The sequence below is a fragment of the Pimephales promelas genome, chromosome 7, assembly GCF_988280905.1.
Source record: "Pimephales promelas chromosome 7, fPimPro1.hap1.1, whole genome shotgun sequence".
NCBI lineage: Eukaryota > Metazoa > Chordata > Actinopteri > Cypriniformes > Leuciscidae > Pimephales > Pimephales promelas.
The window spans coordinates 567,237-584,221 of NC_142775.1; the positions used below are offsets into that span (position 1 = coordinate 567,237).

The window sequence follows — 16,985 nt, forward strand, 5'->3', positions numbered from 1 at the left end:
ACCACTTGACAAAAAGTTAATAAATGGATTGTAAAACGAATCCAAATGAATTAGGGGTTAAGTCCAAATTTTCTGAAGACACTTAATCACTTTATACAGTGAACATTTCGAATTTAGGCTTTTATTCAGTTATAAATATTGATCAGTGAACATAAACAGAAGCTCAATGACCCTGCTTGACCAACACGAGAATGAACCTCATTGGTTCCCGCTGAAGCTCAAACGTGATGCGTAACACGAGAATGAACCTCATTGGTTCCCGCTGAAGCTCAAACGTGATGCGTAACACGAGAATGAACCTCATTGGTTCCCGCTGAAGCTCAAACGTGATGCGTAACACGAGAATGAACCTCATTGGTTCCCGCTGAAGCCCAAACGTGATGCGTAACACGAGAATGAACCTCATTGGTTCTCGCTGAAGCTCAAACGTGATGCGTGACACGAGAATGAACCTCATTGGTTCTCGCTGAAGCCCAAACGTGCTGCGTAACACGAGAATGAACCTCATTGGTTCTCGCTGAAGCTCAAACGTGATGCGTAACACGAGAATGAACATCATTGGTTCTCGCTGAAGCTCAAACGTGATGCGTGACACGAGAATGAACCTCATTGGTTCTCGCTGAAGCTCAAACGTGCTGCGTAACACGAGAATAACCCTCATTGGTTCCCGCTGAAGCTCAAACGTGATGCGTAACACGAGAATGAACCTCATTGGTTCTCGCTGAAGCTCAAACGTGATGCGTAACACGAGAATGAACCTCATTGGTTCTCGCTGAAGCTCAAACGTGATGTGTAACACGAGAATGAACATCATTGGTTCTCGCTGAAGCTCAAACGTGCTGCGTAACACGAGAATGAACCTCATTGGTTCTCGCTGAAGCTCAAACGTGCTGCGTAACACGAGAGTGAACCTCATTGGTTCTCGCTGAAGCTCAAACGTGATGCGTAACACGAGAATGAACCTCATTGGTTCTCGCTGAAGCTCAAACGTGATGCGTAACACGAGAATGAACCTCATTGGTTCTCGCTGAAGCTCAAACGTGATGTGTAACACGAGAATGAACATCATTGGTTCTCGCTGAAGCTCAAACGTGATGTGTAACACGAGAATGAACATCATTGGTTCTCGCTGAAGCTCAAACGTGATGCGTAACACGAGAATGAACCTCATTGGTTCTCGCTGAAGCTCAAACGTGATGCGTAACACGAGAATGAACCTCATTGGTTCTCGCTGAAGCTCAAACGTGATGCGTAACACGAGAATGAACCTCATTGGTTCTCGCTGAAGCTCAAACGTGATGCGTAACACGAGAATGAACCTCATTGGTTCTCGCTGAAGCTCAAACGTGATGCGTAACACGAGAATGAACCTCATTGGTTCTCGCTGAAGCTCAAACGTGATGCGTAACACGAGAATGAACCTCATTGGTTCTCGCTGAAGCTCAAACGTGATGCGTAACACGAGAATGAACCTCATTGGTTCTCGCTGAAGCTCAAACGTGATGTGTAACACGAGAACGAACCTCATTGGTTCTTGCATGACAAGTGAATATGCTTGAGGTTCCATTTATCACAACTGATGTGTAAATTGATCAAACTTATGTGAATTAAAGCCTAAATTCAACATATGTGGTTCATCAAAACAAAAAAATTAAATTGTCATTTAATAGTCTTGTTTCCATTATTACTGACAAAACAAACTTATTCAATATTTCCTTTCATTGGTGGGTGGGACTTTATCAACCCCTCGCTTCTGCCTGGACCAAGGAACGTTTTAACCGTTTGATTTTTTGGTATAATTAACAAAGGGAAAAAAAACAGAAACAGCTAGGCCATTTTTCCATTTTTTTTTATTTTGACCTGAAACGAAAAACTAACATTCAGTTTAATTTTTCTTTTTTTAATCAAAACAAAAAAACGAAATTCAGTCTTGTTAGTGACAAAACAAATGTATTACTCAATATTTCCTTTCATTGGTGAGTGGGACTGTATCAACCCCTCGCTTCTGATTGGATAGTGTTCTCCGTCAGTTATGTCTGTGCTTCAGGCTACTTTTCAAAATTAAGGTTCTCCCAAATAGTTTCCATTACTGCTGTGGAGCTCCCTCTTTGCTTTAAGAGGATGCAATGTCTCCACAAAAATACACACTTAGATAACAACTTATTTGTAAAAACAAATAAGTGGCGGCGTTGTGAGTTTAATTTGATTGAAGAGGTTTGATGGTTGTCATTCCCACTGCGCAACGTGACGTCGATGTGACGTCTTTTTCGTGTCATTTTTGGACGTCCAAATTCGGTCCAATGAAGGGGTTGTTTTGTAACGCCAGACGACGTCTTTTTTTCGACGTCAACCGCACGTCTAATTTGGACGTCTGTGGGACCTCCGTGTAAGGGCTATTTATAGTCCAAATGAGGTTACTTATGGACGTCTTTTCAACGTCAAATTTAGACTTATATTATACGTCGTTTTTCTAACTTATATAACTTTACAACATTACAGTAATACACATACAAATAAATCACAATTCAATAATCACCATTTTAATCTTTATTCAAAAATAAATTGCCATGAATAGCATCAGAAGGGCACCGGACATATCAAGCACAATTATGTACAAATAATTAGATTGTAATTTAATTATGAACAAATAATTAGATTGCAATTGAAGGGCACCAAATATATCTAGCACAATTATGAACAAATAATTAGTTAGTAGATCTCTATGAATGTAGTGTAAGACATTTACAAGTGATGAATAGTTCACACTTTATGCAGAAAGTGCAAATGATTAATTCATGGCTTTACACATCTATAACAGGTGTTGAACACTGTAGTGTAAAATTGTAATTTAATTATGAACAAATAATTAGATTGTCATTGAAGGGCCACAGTAAAGCACAATTATGAACAAATAACTAGATTGTAATTTAATTTATAATTCAAGTCCTCTCGTCTTGGCTCATCAGGGAGTTGTGAATCCTCTACCTCCAATCTTTGCGGCGCGTGCTTGAGGTGCTCAGAAACATGCATCTTGATTTACTTCTCTGTGGCTGCAGAATAAAATTTCATGATCCCTCCTACACAAGCAGAAAAATATATGATTTAGATATATGCAACAGCAATCTGCAATCATTCACCAAAGGCCCCACATTTGTAAGCAAAAATATGTTTCCTTGCATCCATTACTGGATAAAGCCATCTCAGCAACTGTTAACTAACACTTAGGCTGTCTACAAAGAGGCACTAAGCAGACTGCACTTTTTTTTTTAGAAAGCTTGCATTCTTTAATGTGTGCATTAGAATGTTGACCATTGTCAACACCTTATAATAACGTTCAGTTGTAAGTCTGTAAGTGGTTAGTTAATGAACTACTTTGAAAATATTAGTATCATTTGCTAATCATTTATGAATGTTTTGTCAATTCCGTTACAAGTCATTTACAAGTTATTAGTAAATTATTAATGTATAAAACATGAATATACGTTTCATAAATAAAAAAAAAAGAATAATGTATGCATCTAGCAATTAGAGGGGGAAAGTGTTGTAAATGTCTTGTATTCATGTACATATCATTTGAAACAGGTAAGTAACAGTTTTTAACAGTGTGTAAATGCATGAATAAGTCATTTACAACACTTTCTGTATCCCCTAATAATCGCTAGTAAATGTGTTACAAAGCATGCGTAGATCTTATGCCTTATTGATTCTTGAAGTGGTAATCTACGAATGAAGTGTAAGACATTTACAAGTGATGAATAGTTCACACTTTATGCAGAAAGTGTAAATGATTAATTCATGCCTTTACACATCTATAACAGGTGTTGAACACTGTAGTGTGTACTGCAGTGTAATTGCTGACTAGTGAGGTTGTAGACAGCTGTCTTCTCTAAAACACATGGAGTCTAACCACTGGGCACCTGACATTTATGAAACGTAATGATTAATAATTTACAAAACACGACTATTCAATTGTAAATGACTTGTAATAATTTACAAAACATACATGAAGTGTTAGCATATCACTTGCTAAACATTTATGAATGTTTTGTATATGATTAGTTCATCATCAACCACTTATAAATGACTTAAAACACTGAAATAACAGTTTGTAATAACGTTCAGTTGTATCAACCTGTTGTGCTTTGTGCAATTTACAAAAGTTAGCTTTGTGCTTGGTAGAGGGCTGCATTGGGATTGAGTACCGCCGGGTCCCACGGGAGTGTAACATCCGTTGCGGGAGCGGTAATGGTCAGAGATTCGGCGGGGTGAGGAAAATAGTCCTGCACAGGGCTCTACTTGGAAACACATTGGACTCAATAAAAATTACTATTGAGAATAATTTTGCACAAAATAAAAATAAAAGGGATTAAAGGGATACTCCACTTTTTTATGAAATAGTACAACTCCCCTAAAGTTAAACAGTTGGGTTTTACCATTTTCTAAATCATTCAGCAAATTTTCTGATATTTAGAAGAGTATATCAGTAACCAGATAGTTTCTGTTCTCATTGACTTCCATAGTGGGAAAAACATATATTATGGAAGTCAATGGGACCAGAAACTGTGGTTACTGATACTCTTCTAAATATCAGAAAATCGTAAATAGTAAAACTCAACTGTTTAACTCTGAGGGATTTGTAAAATTAGCCAATTTCCAGACAAAGTGGAGTATCCCTGATAATACAACACATCAACTATTTGTCAGAGCAGACTGTTTTCAGTTGAAGGCTACTTCAACTTCAAAGTAATAAGGACCACCACAGGAAGTCATTCATACCCAGAGGTATAACAGTTTGTACTGACTCACCTTTATGCCATGAGAGGAGAATAATATTGAGATCTGTTACTTTTAACTTTGCTTTCAAATATGATTTAATCAGTCAGACTTTGAAGGGTTAAAGGAGTAGTTCAAATTAAAATAAATAAATAAAAAAAAGCTTTTGCTGATCATTTACTCTGCCCCATGTCATCTAAGAAATCCATGTCATTCTTTCTTCAGTCGAAAAGAAATTAAGGTTTTTGATGAAAACATTCCAGGATTTTTCTTCATATAATGGACTTTACTGGGAACCAAACGGTTCAAGGTCTAAAAGACCGTTTCAGTGCAGCTTCAAAGGGCTTTAAACGATTCCAGATGATGAATAAGGGTCTTATCAAGGACCCTTTGAGTCATGACTCGAAAAAAGATTAGTTCATTTTGATGAACGAGTTCAAACAGGAGAGTCACGAACGCTCATCACAGAACAGAGCAAGGCAAGCATTTGTGCTCATAAAACTTAAACTTTTTTATTTATTTATTAATGAGCGATCGTTTCGCTAGATAAGTCCCTTATTCATTGTCTGGTGTTTTTAAAGCCCTTTGAAGCTGAACTGAAACTCTCATTTGGACCTTGAACCGTTCCCATTGAACTCCATTATATGGAGAAAATACTGGAATAATCCTGGAATGTTTTCATCAAAAACCTTAATTTCTTTTTGACTGAAAAAAGAAAGACATGGACATCTTGGATGGCATGGGGGTGAGTAAATTATCAGCAAAAGCTTTCAAAAGTGAACTACTCCTTAAAGAACTCTAATGATATCTTTACCCCCTGATAGGGTTAATATTGCAAATATTCTATTGCAGATATAAATTCAAACATTTAAAGGCTAAGAGTATGAGCCATGAGTAAACTGGCCAGATATCTGTGAAAAATAACTTGCGTACCTAAAGTTGTCGACCCCCTGAATTCAGCATTTAAAAGTAAAAAGAATTTCAGTATTTATCAGTAAAAAAATACATAAAAATAAATAAATACCTTTGAGTTGGACAGTACGATGTCTCATTGGACAACTTATTTCAAAACACACCTAGAGAAATAAAATAAAAATACCAATGACCATGATATTCTGTTATCATAATAGTTAAATTCATTATTATAACTATGACCTTTATAACATGATATTTGCCATATATTATTTAGCTGATTATTTAGCCTAAAGGCTTCTTAAGGACAACCTCACAAAAAAAAAACAAAAAAAAAACTGGGGTTAAGACTTCTTTCAAAAGCATAAATCCTACAGACCTACAACTTTTGAACAGTAGAGTACAGTATGTTTGAGGTTTTGCTTACTAGTCAAGTTCATAGCCGTGGAGATTGTCTTGGACAGGGGGTGCAGTAACTTAGGACATCAACATGATCTTAGAAAATAACATGCAATGTGTCACAGCCAACAATGTTACATAGGATTAGAACATAGGGTTTATTACAAGGAAACAAGCATATATAATTTCTCTTTTCTGCATTTCACCTCTCCTCTAGCTAAGAAAAGAGAAAGTATATACATAAATATTATTAAATAAATGACATTACTATCATGAATAAACAATAAATCCCCCTTTTATTGTGGACGTTTTTTCCTCATGAAATCACTTTTTTTAATCAATCTTTGTAACGTTAAGTGACGTCACTGATTAATAATACATCGCATTATTTTAGGCTAAATAAATTAGCTTGACGTTACTTCCAATCACCCATTGTAGCAAAAAAAACTATCAAAAATTATTATCTACACAAAGATAAAACCCCAAACTTATACAAAACAGCTTCAGAGTAACTTACCTTAGCTAACTTAGCTGCTAGCCTCTTCTGAAAACGATTGAGATGCTAACGGACTTTTTCGAAGACCCAAAATCATTTCTATAAAGTAAATATTCAACAGAAGCGTATCAATTACACGCAATAAAGGTGTCAGGAACATTTTTATGTAGTATTTGTGTGATTTTGTTAACTTAACTTACCTGAACGCAGTGACAACAGCGAGAGACGCTAGTTGGTGTTTGTCAGTTGACGACGGCACGACGCTTCCTGTTTCAATTCAAACTGCTCGCGCGCTCCTGTGATTTGAATGTTCACGCGCACGCGCATCAAAGGCACGCACGCAGCATTAAGAAAAACATCTTATAATATTGTATAATGTCATTAATATTAAATCATGAAGTTAAAACTAATTTTTTAGTTCTATGATATTTGTATACCATATTTGCTTTTGATTTTATTTTTATTGTAGGGGGGCCTATTTATATATAAATAAAAAAATAAAAATAAAACAAATATTACAAATCAATAATTTCCAGCAACTGTCAAAAGACGTCCAAATGCCGTCCAAAAAAAGTTACCCAGTTTAAGGTCAAATGTTGGACGTCAAGATGACGTCCAAGTTGGGTCATGGTTGGACGTCCAAATAACAGACCTAGTTTGGACGTCGAATAGACGTCCACAATTGGTCATGGACCGACGGACCCAATATAGACATGATCTGCACGTCTATCCGACGTCCAATGTTTAGTGGGTTTCGTCAAGTCATGGTATGAAAAAATGTACGAACACATTATTGTCACGGGTTAGGTATCTATTCAGCAAACTGCAGGAAATGAAAGTGAAAGTTAGAAGTTTCTGATGTTCAATATCGACAGTCGTCATCATTAAGAGTAGGCTAAAGAAACTAAATGATTTAATCAGTGCTGTTGTCGCCCTCTCCTATTGCGGTCTTTCGTTTTTAATTAGCGGTTGATCAATACATTGCAGACACATTTAGTTTAGATATCAGATCTGATCAGTAGAAACGCCTGAAGTGGACAGGTGTGTGTAAACAGACCCTAATTTCACTGAGGCGTTTCTGAAAACACAAACAGAACAGCGAAGCGGAGAGACTTTGAAACAAGGAACTACTCGAGGACAGTTCATACTATATCCCAATGAAGACATCGCCGTCTTATCCCTGGCATCTTGACTCACCTCTGTGTGAGAGAGAGAGGAGCTGTGGACTCTAGAGATGTATCGCTCCACCTCCGCTTTATTCCTCCTCATGACTGGGTCCAGCTCTCCTTCTCCGGCGCGGGTTTAGCTGAGATTCATTCAAACACGAGTTAGATGATCAATGTCTGCTCAACAACACACGATCACTAATGACATGGTGTGTGTTCAAGTTCTCCTGTAAACACACCCCGACAGGTGTGTTCACATCACTTTGGTCGGAGTAAGATGGCGGAGTACTTCCTCTTAATTAGCTTTTCCTTTTGAGTGCCTCAGAATTACTGTTTATCTGGGATACACTCAGTTTCTTGAACTCTTGTTCTAGAAAATGAAGAATAAAGAAATATGCATCGGGTGAAGGCAACTTGTTTTTATGTTTTTAGTTATTTTATGAATCCATGAATCTATTTATTTTTATTGAAGAAATAACAAGACAAACAATAGAAATATAGATTTCAAATGGTATGGGGCGGTACATATAGTATTACAGAAATACTTTACAAGGGGTACATACTTGTAAAATTCCTTTTGTTTCGTCGAGGTCAATATTGACTCAATATAAAGTTTCACTTCACTTTTAAATGCAATAAAACATGGCCTTTTCCCTAAAAAAATTGCATTTATGAATGTGAAATTTAGCCATCAAAATAAAAAAATAATAAAATAAGTACAGGGTTTTTTTTTTATCTTTTAAGTTAACAATACCCAGTAGAACATCTTTCCACAGTAATATAACATTTTCATCAATATTTCCAACAATCAAAGAAAGAACATTTTGCCAAAAAAAAAGACACATAAGGGCAGTGCCAAAATACATGAACAGCTGTCTCTGGCTTCTTTTTGCGAAAACTACAACTTTCATCAATATGTTTTTAAAATCTGGATAAGTAGCCTAGTGTTTAGCAGTCTCCTAAAGTTTAAGTTTAAAAGACACTTCTTTAAACTTATTGGTTGATAGAAAGCGATTGGGGAGAAGCCAGACTTTTTTCCAGTCAACATCACTCACAAATTGACTCCAGTACGCAAAAACATTTGGTCTTGAAACAACATCTTTCTGGAAAAGGGCTCTTATTGACCTGTTAATTATAATGAGAGGCGAAACATATGGTAGTCTGGTAAGCTTTTTTGCTGTTTAAATAACATACAAATTTTAGGAGAAATTGCTCCAAAAACAATTGCAAATTCCCTTGGTGGTATAGGAATATTATATTTGAGCATGAATTCTTAGTAAAAAGAAGGCCATCTGAATTAAATCATTGGTCTACCAAAACAATATTATCACGAAACCAATTTAAGGAAGATGTTTTTTTGTTTGAAAAGAATGTCCTTATTATTCCAGATAACGTATTTGTGTGGTAAAAAGTTGTCCAACTTTATCGTTATATGTGGTATAGTTATATTATAATGACATCATATTCTGTGCAGGCAATCAGCTTCTGCGCTAGATAGAAAAGCCTGACAATATCACAGCCTTTAAATTGTGTGGTAGTCCATCTTTCTCAGTGACACGCAAGTGATCTAAGTCCAAAATGTGTAATGTGTAAGTCCAAAATTTTGATCTCCTCCCAGAGAAACATGTCTTTTCTTAATGTTTATTAATCCTCCTGACTCTAGAATCTCATTCTAGACGTGCTTGTTTATTTGAAAGCCCTTTTTTTACTCTCATTCATGTTTATTGTCTTCAAAACATCTTTATCTGCATCTTGTTGTTTTTTATTGAAAAATTTTCAAAGAAAACAATCATAATATAGAACAAATAAACAGAAAAAAGCACATAAAACAAAACAAAACAAAAAAAAGCTACAAAACAGGGGTAAGTAATCAGAAAAAAAAATTTATCAAAGGAAAAGATTAAAATACTTGCATATTTCAATAGTTTTTAAAGCCTTCTTGGTACATGAGTCAGAGATAGTCCCAAAGTAATGCTGTATTTCAATAAGCAAGACACTGAAAAGTCAAACACATTGGTTTGATTATTCATAAAGGAGTTTGGGCCATGCAAATTACGGGAGTTTCCCAGGAAAAATAACAAACCGAGAGGAGTCCGGCAGATAGGGCTAAAAAACGTGAGAAACCCGGGAAAAACGGGAGTTTTGACAGGCATGATCCACTGTGTCACTGGCGCTGGTGTAGAAGCTCCTGCACTGCTACAGCAACTTCCTGTGTTCTGAGAAGCTTATGACGGCACATGTGCATCGTGTGTAAACATACAGTTACTGTACAGAATCTGAACATGTAAATATTTCAATATAACAAAATACGTTTTTAACTACAATTGTATTTAATGTCGCCTAAACTAAGCTACTTTACAGATGTTTATATCGACAAATGTCTTGATCGCGGTTCTCTGTTCCTTTGTTCTCAAAAAGGATTTAAACAGTGAATTTTGAATTAATCTGTTCTTGTATGTGGATTCAGGCGGCAATTAAATTACCACACGGCTTTAGTATTTGTCAAAAACCAGTAGGTGACTGGAGACTTTGAAACTAAGACATTCTGGATTCGGACGGCAATAAAATCACAGACTAACCCCTGTAAATGTTGAAGATATCGTACGACCCCAAGAGAAACAATTATACATTTCTTGACAACAGCCTCCGTGGATGTGAGAATATTGTTCTTGACATTGGTCATAGCTATGTCCGGATCAGTGAACTCCCTGTCCTCCCCTCCGTACGTGACCCCCAGAATCCCGTACCGGACTCGCTGCCGGTCGCGAAGCAGCTTCCTCACCTCCGAGCTTTAGCCACAGTTGCAGTGTAGTCCAGGAAGATGGTTATTGGTTCCCCATTGAAACGGAGCGGACCAGGAGTGCGGGCGCGTCGCAGAATCTGGACACAATCTTGGTAATAATGAAGCTTAGCGATGATGCCGTAACACATTCTCATCCCAAAAAGTCATATAACTGACGTCTTGGGACGTCTTTTGACCATACGTCAATATCCGCCTTTTTAGGGCCGCCTTAAACGTCGGTAGATGGTGATCCTGGGCCGTCATACAACTGACGCTTTACCTTTAACGTCTGTTAGGTGACGGGTTAGGTTTAGGTCTGGGGTAGAGTTAGGATCCCATAACCTCATCTACCGACGTTTAAGGGGGCCCTAAAAAGGCGAATATTGACGTATGGTCAAAAGACGTCCCAAAACGTCAGTTATATGACGTCTTGGGATGAGACTGCGCTGGATGCCGCAAGGTTTTCCGCCTGTCTTCTTTGGCCCTAGGCTGATCGGTCGATTAACGGCTCTTTATCCAACCCTAGCACCTCAGTTACCAACTTTGATAACGAGGTTGTATTGCTGGTGTCGGGAGTTTCAGGTACTCCAATGATCTTATGTTACATCTCCTCATCCGCCCTTCCATATCCTCACAATTTGTTTTCAGTTCTGCCATTTCTGCCTTCATCTCACTCACTGTTTTTTGTAAAGTAGCCACTTCATCTGATAGCCCCCCCTCAACCTCTTTAATGTTAACTTTCACCTGGTCGATCTGTTTGTGATCTCGGTTTTCACCGCCTTCAACTCGTTCTTGAGCATTTCGAAGTCATCAGTGAGGGCATTTTTCAGCTCTGACTTTATCACCGTTGAGATGTCCGCTTTCAAAGAGAGAAGGATTTCTGATTTCAAGACTTCAGCGTCCATCTCTCCCGAAGCAGGTGAGGGCAGGGTCACTTTAGCTGAGCTCTTGGCAGTACTCTGGTCTGAGGAGGTTTTGGGCCTTGTTTTGGAGGATCCAGTATACTTAAATTTCTTCTGCTTTGTGTCCATCAGGGCACCGTGGACTTGTTCCACTATCCGATGTTTAATAATAGTTTACTGTTGTATGGGAAGTATTACACTTTATGCTTTTCGGTTGAAATAGAGGCTTGACGGGAGCACATGTCGAACACAGCTTACCCCATTGCGGCCAGTTTGCTATATTAAACAATTCCAGACTTATTTTAAGCATTGCATGCAGATATATAAATGATGACTTGAGAAGTTATAATTAGGGGTTTAACTGAAGCACTTGATTATTCTTGGAGTTAAACCATCCTGATATGTTTTCATGATTGAACGGGCGGCAGCGGGACTCCAGTCGGAGGGTTTGGCTCGTCGTCAATCTTTAAATCACGGCAGAACAGCACTGGTTCTTGCCCGAGACCCAGTTGGTACTGCCACAGATAGACAGACTTGTTCGGCTCCAGATCAAATGAGAGTTGTTCTTCCTCTTCAGTCGCTTCGTTCCAGCTTTCTTTTTCAGTGCTGACGTGTGACCCTCCATATTCTGTAGAAAAGGTGAACTGAACCTTCGCGATTAACTTTGCAAGATCTCCAGTTTCAGATGTGACTGATGCGGATATCTTCCAGTTGTGTGTGATCTGGGTCATCTTCTCCTTGGTGTAGCCAACCTTTTTATTGATTTTCCTGCGCCATGTTACTGGTTTACTTGTGTCATTAGTTATAGTTTTAATATTCTCCCACATGCCAAACGATGGGCCTTTAGTTACTGACAGCCCACCAGGAAGGAAGTTAAGAACATCAGGATGAACAGAATAGACACCAACGGGCTCATCTTTGCTGAAGCCGGTTCCCCTGTAGAACTCAACTCCCCACTCTGAGACGGGCTTGATGAAGGAGAAGTGACCAATTAAGCCATGGCCCAGGTAATAGAGGCCATTTCTGCAGTTGGGATGGAGCGTGTATTCTACAGCTTCCGAGTCGTGATTCAGGTTTTTTGTTCTTCGATATGTGCCCTTTTCTTGGAATATGATGTAAAAATAGTGATTGGTTGCGAGGTAGTGGTCTCCACCCTGGAAGTTGGAATGAAGGCTGTCAACTTTAGCTTCGCTGTCTTTCTCCAGGTTCTTGACTCTGCGGTAGGAATTTCCTTTGATGATGTAAAAGTAGCTATAACAATCGCCAACATAGTGGTCTCCATTTTGGCAGGCAGGGTGCAGACTGTGAATAGAGATGTCTGTACCTTCATTTAAATCTCTTATCTGCATAAAGCAGCCGAGATCAGAGCGGATTACATAATACCAGTCGCCCATTCCACAGAAGTCAGTGCCTTTTGCTTTGCTCCTGGGAATAATGCCTTTCATCGTGCCTGAACCTGCAACACAGAATAAGACAATCGTTCAACCTCCACACCAGATGAATGCGGTTATTATAGTCCTTTTATATATTGAGCTCACTGATTACCGAAACACCTTACAAAAAGATAGCAAATTAATCTTCATTTGTCAAATTGTTTAGACGATATAAGCTAATCATATCGTAGCCATGTCTCAATTAACATACCAACCTTTCATCAAGATTTCCTCATTCAATTAAATAATACAAATTCACACACTTGTCAAGTCACCTTTATTTATATAGCGTTTTTTACAATACAGATTGTTTCAAAGCAGCTTTACAGAGATAACAGGAAAATAATGCAGCAAAGTTTGTTTCTAGATGAAAATAGCGTCACAGACCAACTTAAGTTAGTTCAGTGATGGTTCATTTTTGTTGTAGTTATTAGTTTAGTTCATTTATATATCGAGGCACTGTGGTGAAAACGTCTCGGGTTACTTACCAATGTAACCTTTGTTCCCTGAGAACAGGGAAAGAGACACTGCGTCGATGGCGCTTTGGGGAACGCCTCGGGTGTGACAGTTGTCTGAAATTACTATCAAATCATGGCAGTCATATTGACCAGCGACAGTCCGTGAATAATTAACGTGTGACCTGGATGTTCATAAGGGAGAGCAATGCCATTGGCATTGGACAATCAGAACCAGAAAATTCAAATGAAATGCTAGAACCGCTCACCGTCAGGTCAGGCTGGGCTTTCCCTACAGTCATAGCCCAAGCTATACGCTTCACAGAAAAACCTCTATTCTAAAAACCTGTTATCTCTACGCATTTTGAGCTATCCGCGTGAATCTGCGTGTATGCGTGTATGTCTATGCCATTAACGTCCAAATGATTCCGCGTGTCCGTACACGTGTGTCAAATGTCCAGTCATAAATGCCATTAACCCCAGTGACGGGTAGGTTTAGGGACGGGGTTGAGGTAAGTCATATATTTATATATACAGTAATAACGTTAAGTCAACGGCGTTCATAAACACGCTGAAAAGCGATTATGCGTCTTGATAGCACGCCAAAAATGGAAATACGAATTGGCGTGTCATACACACGCTACTTCATGAGATCAGTCTACACAAGGGGACTTAAAGGCCAATTTATACTTCTGCGTAGGGTGCGCGCAGTAGGTACGGCGTAGCATACGCACAGACGCGTCCCATATCGCGTACCCTTCCGCGTTGCCTGACGCGCACCTCTTCAAAAATGTAACTACACGTCGCAACGACGCGGACCGCAAGATCGGTGATTGGTCGTCTTGGTAGCATCGTATTTCCTCATACGCATTTCCGCACGTACCTTCTCACGCATTTCCACACGTACCATCTTCTCCGACGTCTTCTGTCATTTCTGCCTTTCAGTTTTAGTAATTTCACTAAAATGAACTGTTTTTCCACCCCAATAAGCTCCAACTCCAACATGATCCACTCTCTTTCAGTCGCTATTGCTTGTAGTAACCTAGCCGCGAGGAATCTAAACACAGTGGAACATTAAAACCCTCCGCCGCCAACTAGCGTTTCGGAGCAGTACTGCAGAGCAACCAAGACCTGAACGCAGAAGTATAAATGCTCACAACGGCGTCGCCTACGTGCGAAGCCAACGCCGTATACTACGGCGTACCCTCGACGCAGAAGTATAAATTGGCCTTAAGGCAGCACAAAAGGACCTCGATCATCATTTGAGGATGGCACAGACACCATATAGAGAACGGCCTGAACGACATTTGGGAAATTGTGACACAAAAGAACTGTGGAGTTCAATCCTGGGAATGACCAACATGACCTCGACAAGGAAGCCACTGTTCGCCGGTAATGAAACTGATACGGCAAATTAACTGAATTATTTTTATAGGAGATTTGAGTCAGACACTTTTAAGGAGTGTTGTGATATTTTAGGTAATAAGCTGTAATGTTAGTGATGATAGAATATTAATAGACTCAGGGGATGTTACAAGGGTTTTTTTTAAAAAATGTACAGTATGTTCTAGTAAGGCAACTGGACCAGATGGTATGTCTTGTTTTCTTTTAAAGACGTTTGCTGAGGAGCTCACACCTGCCTGGCATCGGCTCTTCCAGCTCTCAGTTGACTCGTATCCAGTACCAGGGCTTTGGAAAAAATCGATTATAATCCCAATTCCAAAAAAAGTCTTGTCCTCAAGACAATAATGACAATAATAAGGCCAGTGGCCTTAACATCAAATGTTATGAAATCATTTGAGAAGATCATTATAGGAGAACTGCGTAAGGAAGTGGAGCCATCCTTAGACCAATATCAATTAGCATATAAAAACAACCGTGGTACTAATGATGCAATTTCTACATTAATGCACCTTGTTTTAAAGCATCTGGAGAGTCATTGGCGGTAACACTCCTAAGCGGTGAGCAGCCGGTAACAAGAAGTAGTCGAATGAGAACGTCCTCGTCTCAGTTCTCGCGCATGCGCCCATAAGGAAGTAATGGAATAGTCGAATAAAGTCGTTATTCATGTTTTTTTCGCACAAAAAGTAGTCTCGTCGCTTGATAAACTTGTAATTGAGCCGCTGTAAGCACATTGAATATTTAAACCTTTTCTTTAATGACTTTATGGGCCATCAAGAGCCAGTCCCTTAGGCAGTCTATATAGGACTGATCCAGCTCTCAGATTCAATCAAAAATATCTTTATTTGTGTTCCGAAGATGAACGAAGGTCTTACGGGGTTGGAACAGCATGGGGGTGAGTAATTAATGACTTAATTTTCATTTTTGGGTGAACTAACCCTTTAAGATATGGAATTGTTGTTTAGTTTGGTAGTTTAACACTAAAATTGAAATAATTTTGCGAGAGTGGCATGAAAAATCATGGGGACACAGACAATTAGCTCCTTACAGGATATTTTGGAGCATTTCGAGCACTATACAGCAGACCAACAAGATTTCATTAGACTCCTCCTCACACCTGAGTATACGGGTTTCTATTGTGTAAGCATAACCGATACAAATATTCTTTTGTACCACTGTCTGTTAAATTAATTAATGAGCAACTGCAGCAAGAAGATAAATAGCTGGTATAACAAGAACTGATTTTTTATGATGCAGGGTTTTTATGATTTGTAATGTTTGTTAATGTGGCATGTGTTGTTATGGCAGCAGTTCCCTAATCCAAAATAAATTCCTCCCAAGGGAGACAATAAATGCTACCTTGACCTTGACCTTGAATTTCAACATGTACAGGGTCTGTGTTTTTCTCTCAGCACCCGTCTATTGTCACCGGTTGAATACTAAATCTATAGTAATGTCAGGTTTATTTCTATGTACTTTCTATACAAATTCGAATAGGGATATATAAAATACGGGAAGATGGATATGAACAAGTTACCAATATTTTTTCAACACTCTGTAAATTAGACAAGGTTTTTCTTTAACCCTGTATTTTATATCTTATATTTTCTTGTCATTTAAAGATATTAATTACTAGTTAGCATATTTAAAATAGCTGTATCTCAAAATACTAGAGTCAGAATTCAAGTCTTCAAAAGAACTAGTCCACAAGTGCTCAGTATTAGAAACATACTCACTTGTTTGAATGTAGAGAGAGTCAGAAGAGCAGCTTCTCCTCGATCGAGTCTGAGAGATAAAGCTCTCTGCCTTATATAAAGCTCTGGGCAAAAACACACCCACAAGCCTGAACAGACCCATCAGGAACAGCTCGTGTATTTTAACAGTTTTTGCATTGATGCGAAAAGGTATTTGCCCCTGTTCCAGTTCATACTAGAGAACTGGAACTGACCTGTCATGTAATGTAGGAGTAATAACTACAGTATGCCCAAATCTTCCTGTAGACATTAAGACCTCTCCCACTATCTCTATTTTTAAATCCAGATTAAAAACGAAACTTTTTTACGATGCTTTCTGCTGACTCTTTTTATGGTAACACTTTAGAATACGGTTCCTTCGTTAATGAATAACTACACAAGAACTAATGAGTAACCCAATATTAACAATCTAGTAACTATTATTAACTAACAAGAAACTCTGATTAACGAACTAGTAAGTAATAGCGCACAGACGAAAGTGGTAGTTCACTATTAAGTAATCAATAACTGCT

General features: G+C 38.5%; 2 protein-coding genes and 1 long non-coding RNA gene across 5 annotated transcripts in view; all 3 read right to left on the reverse strand.

Moving 5' to 3' along the window:
* Window positions 1-8,021, reverse strand: part of LOC120480581 (E3 SUMO-protein ligase RanBP2) — a 28,178-nt gene extending 20,157 nt beyond the window's left edge. The window contains exon 1 of the mRNA XM_089133541.1: window positions 7,778-8,021. Within this exon, the coding sequence (XP_088989667.1) occupies window positions 7,778-7,849 (72 nt within the window). The 5' untranslated portion in view covers window positions 7,850-8,021. The remainder of the gene's footprint in view (window positions 1-7,777) is intronic.
* Window positions 2,533-7,757, reverse strand: LOC120491912 (uncharacterized). Of its 3 annotated transcripts, none has more exons than XR_016169381.1 (6): window positions 6,781-7,757; window positions 6,602-6,679; window positions 6,113-6,180; window positions 5,798-5,849; window positions 4,133-4,292; window positions 2,533-3,077 (listed from the first exon to the last, which is right to left on the reverse strand). It is a non-coding gene; the product is annotated as an uncharacterized LOC120491912 (long non-coding RNA). The 3 variants fall into 3 exon arrangements; XR_016169380.1 differs by having other exon boundaries at window positions 4,133-4,295; XR_016169379.1 differs by lacking the exon at window positions 4,133-4,292 and having other exon boundaries at window positions 6,781-7,748.
* Window positions 8,022-8,194: 173 nt separating the features above from the next.
* On the reverse strand, window positions 8,195-16,543 carry LOC120480592 (uncharacterized). Its single transcript, XM_039673848.2, has 2 exons — window positions 16,456-16,543; window positions 8,195-12,886 (listed from the first exon to the last, which is right to left on the reverse strand). The coding sequence occupies exon 2, from the start codon at window positions 12,873-12,875 to the stop codon at window positions 11,838-11,840; it is 1,038 nt and encodes a 345-aa protein (XP_039529782.2). The 5' UTR covers window positions 12,876-12,886; window positions 16,456-16,543; the 3' UTR covers window positions 8,195-11,837.
* Between the last annotated feature and the right edge of the window lie 442 nt (window positions 16,544-16,985).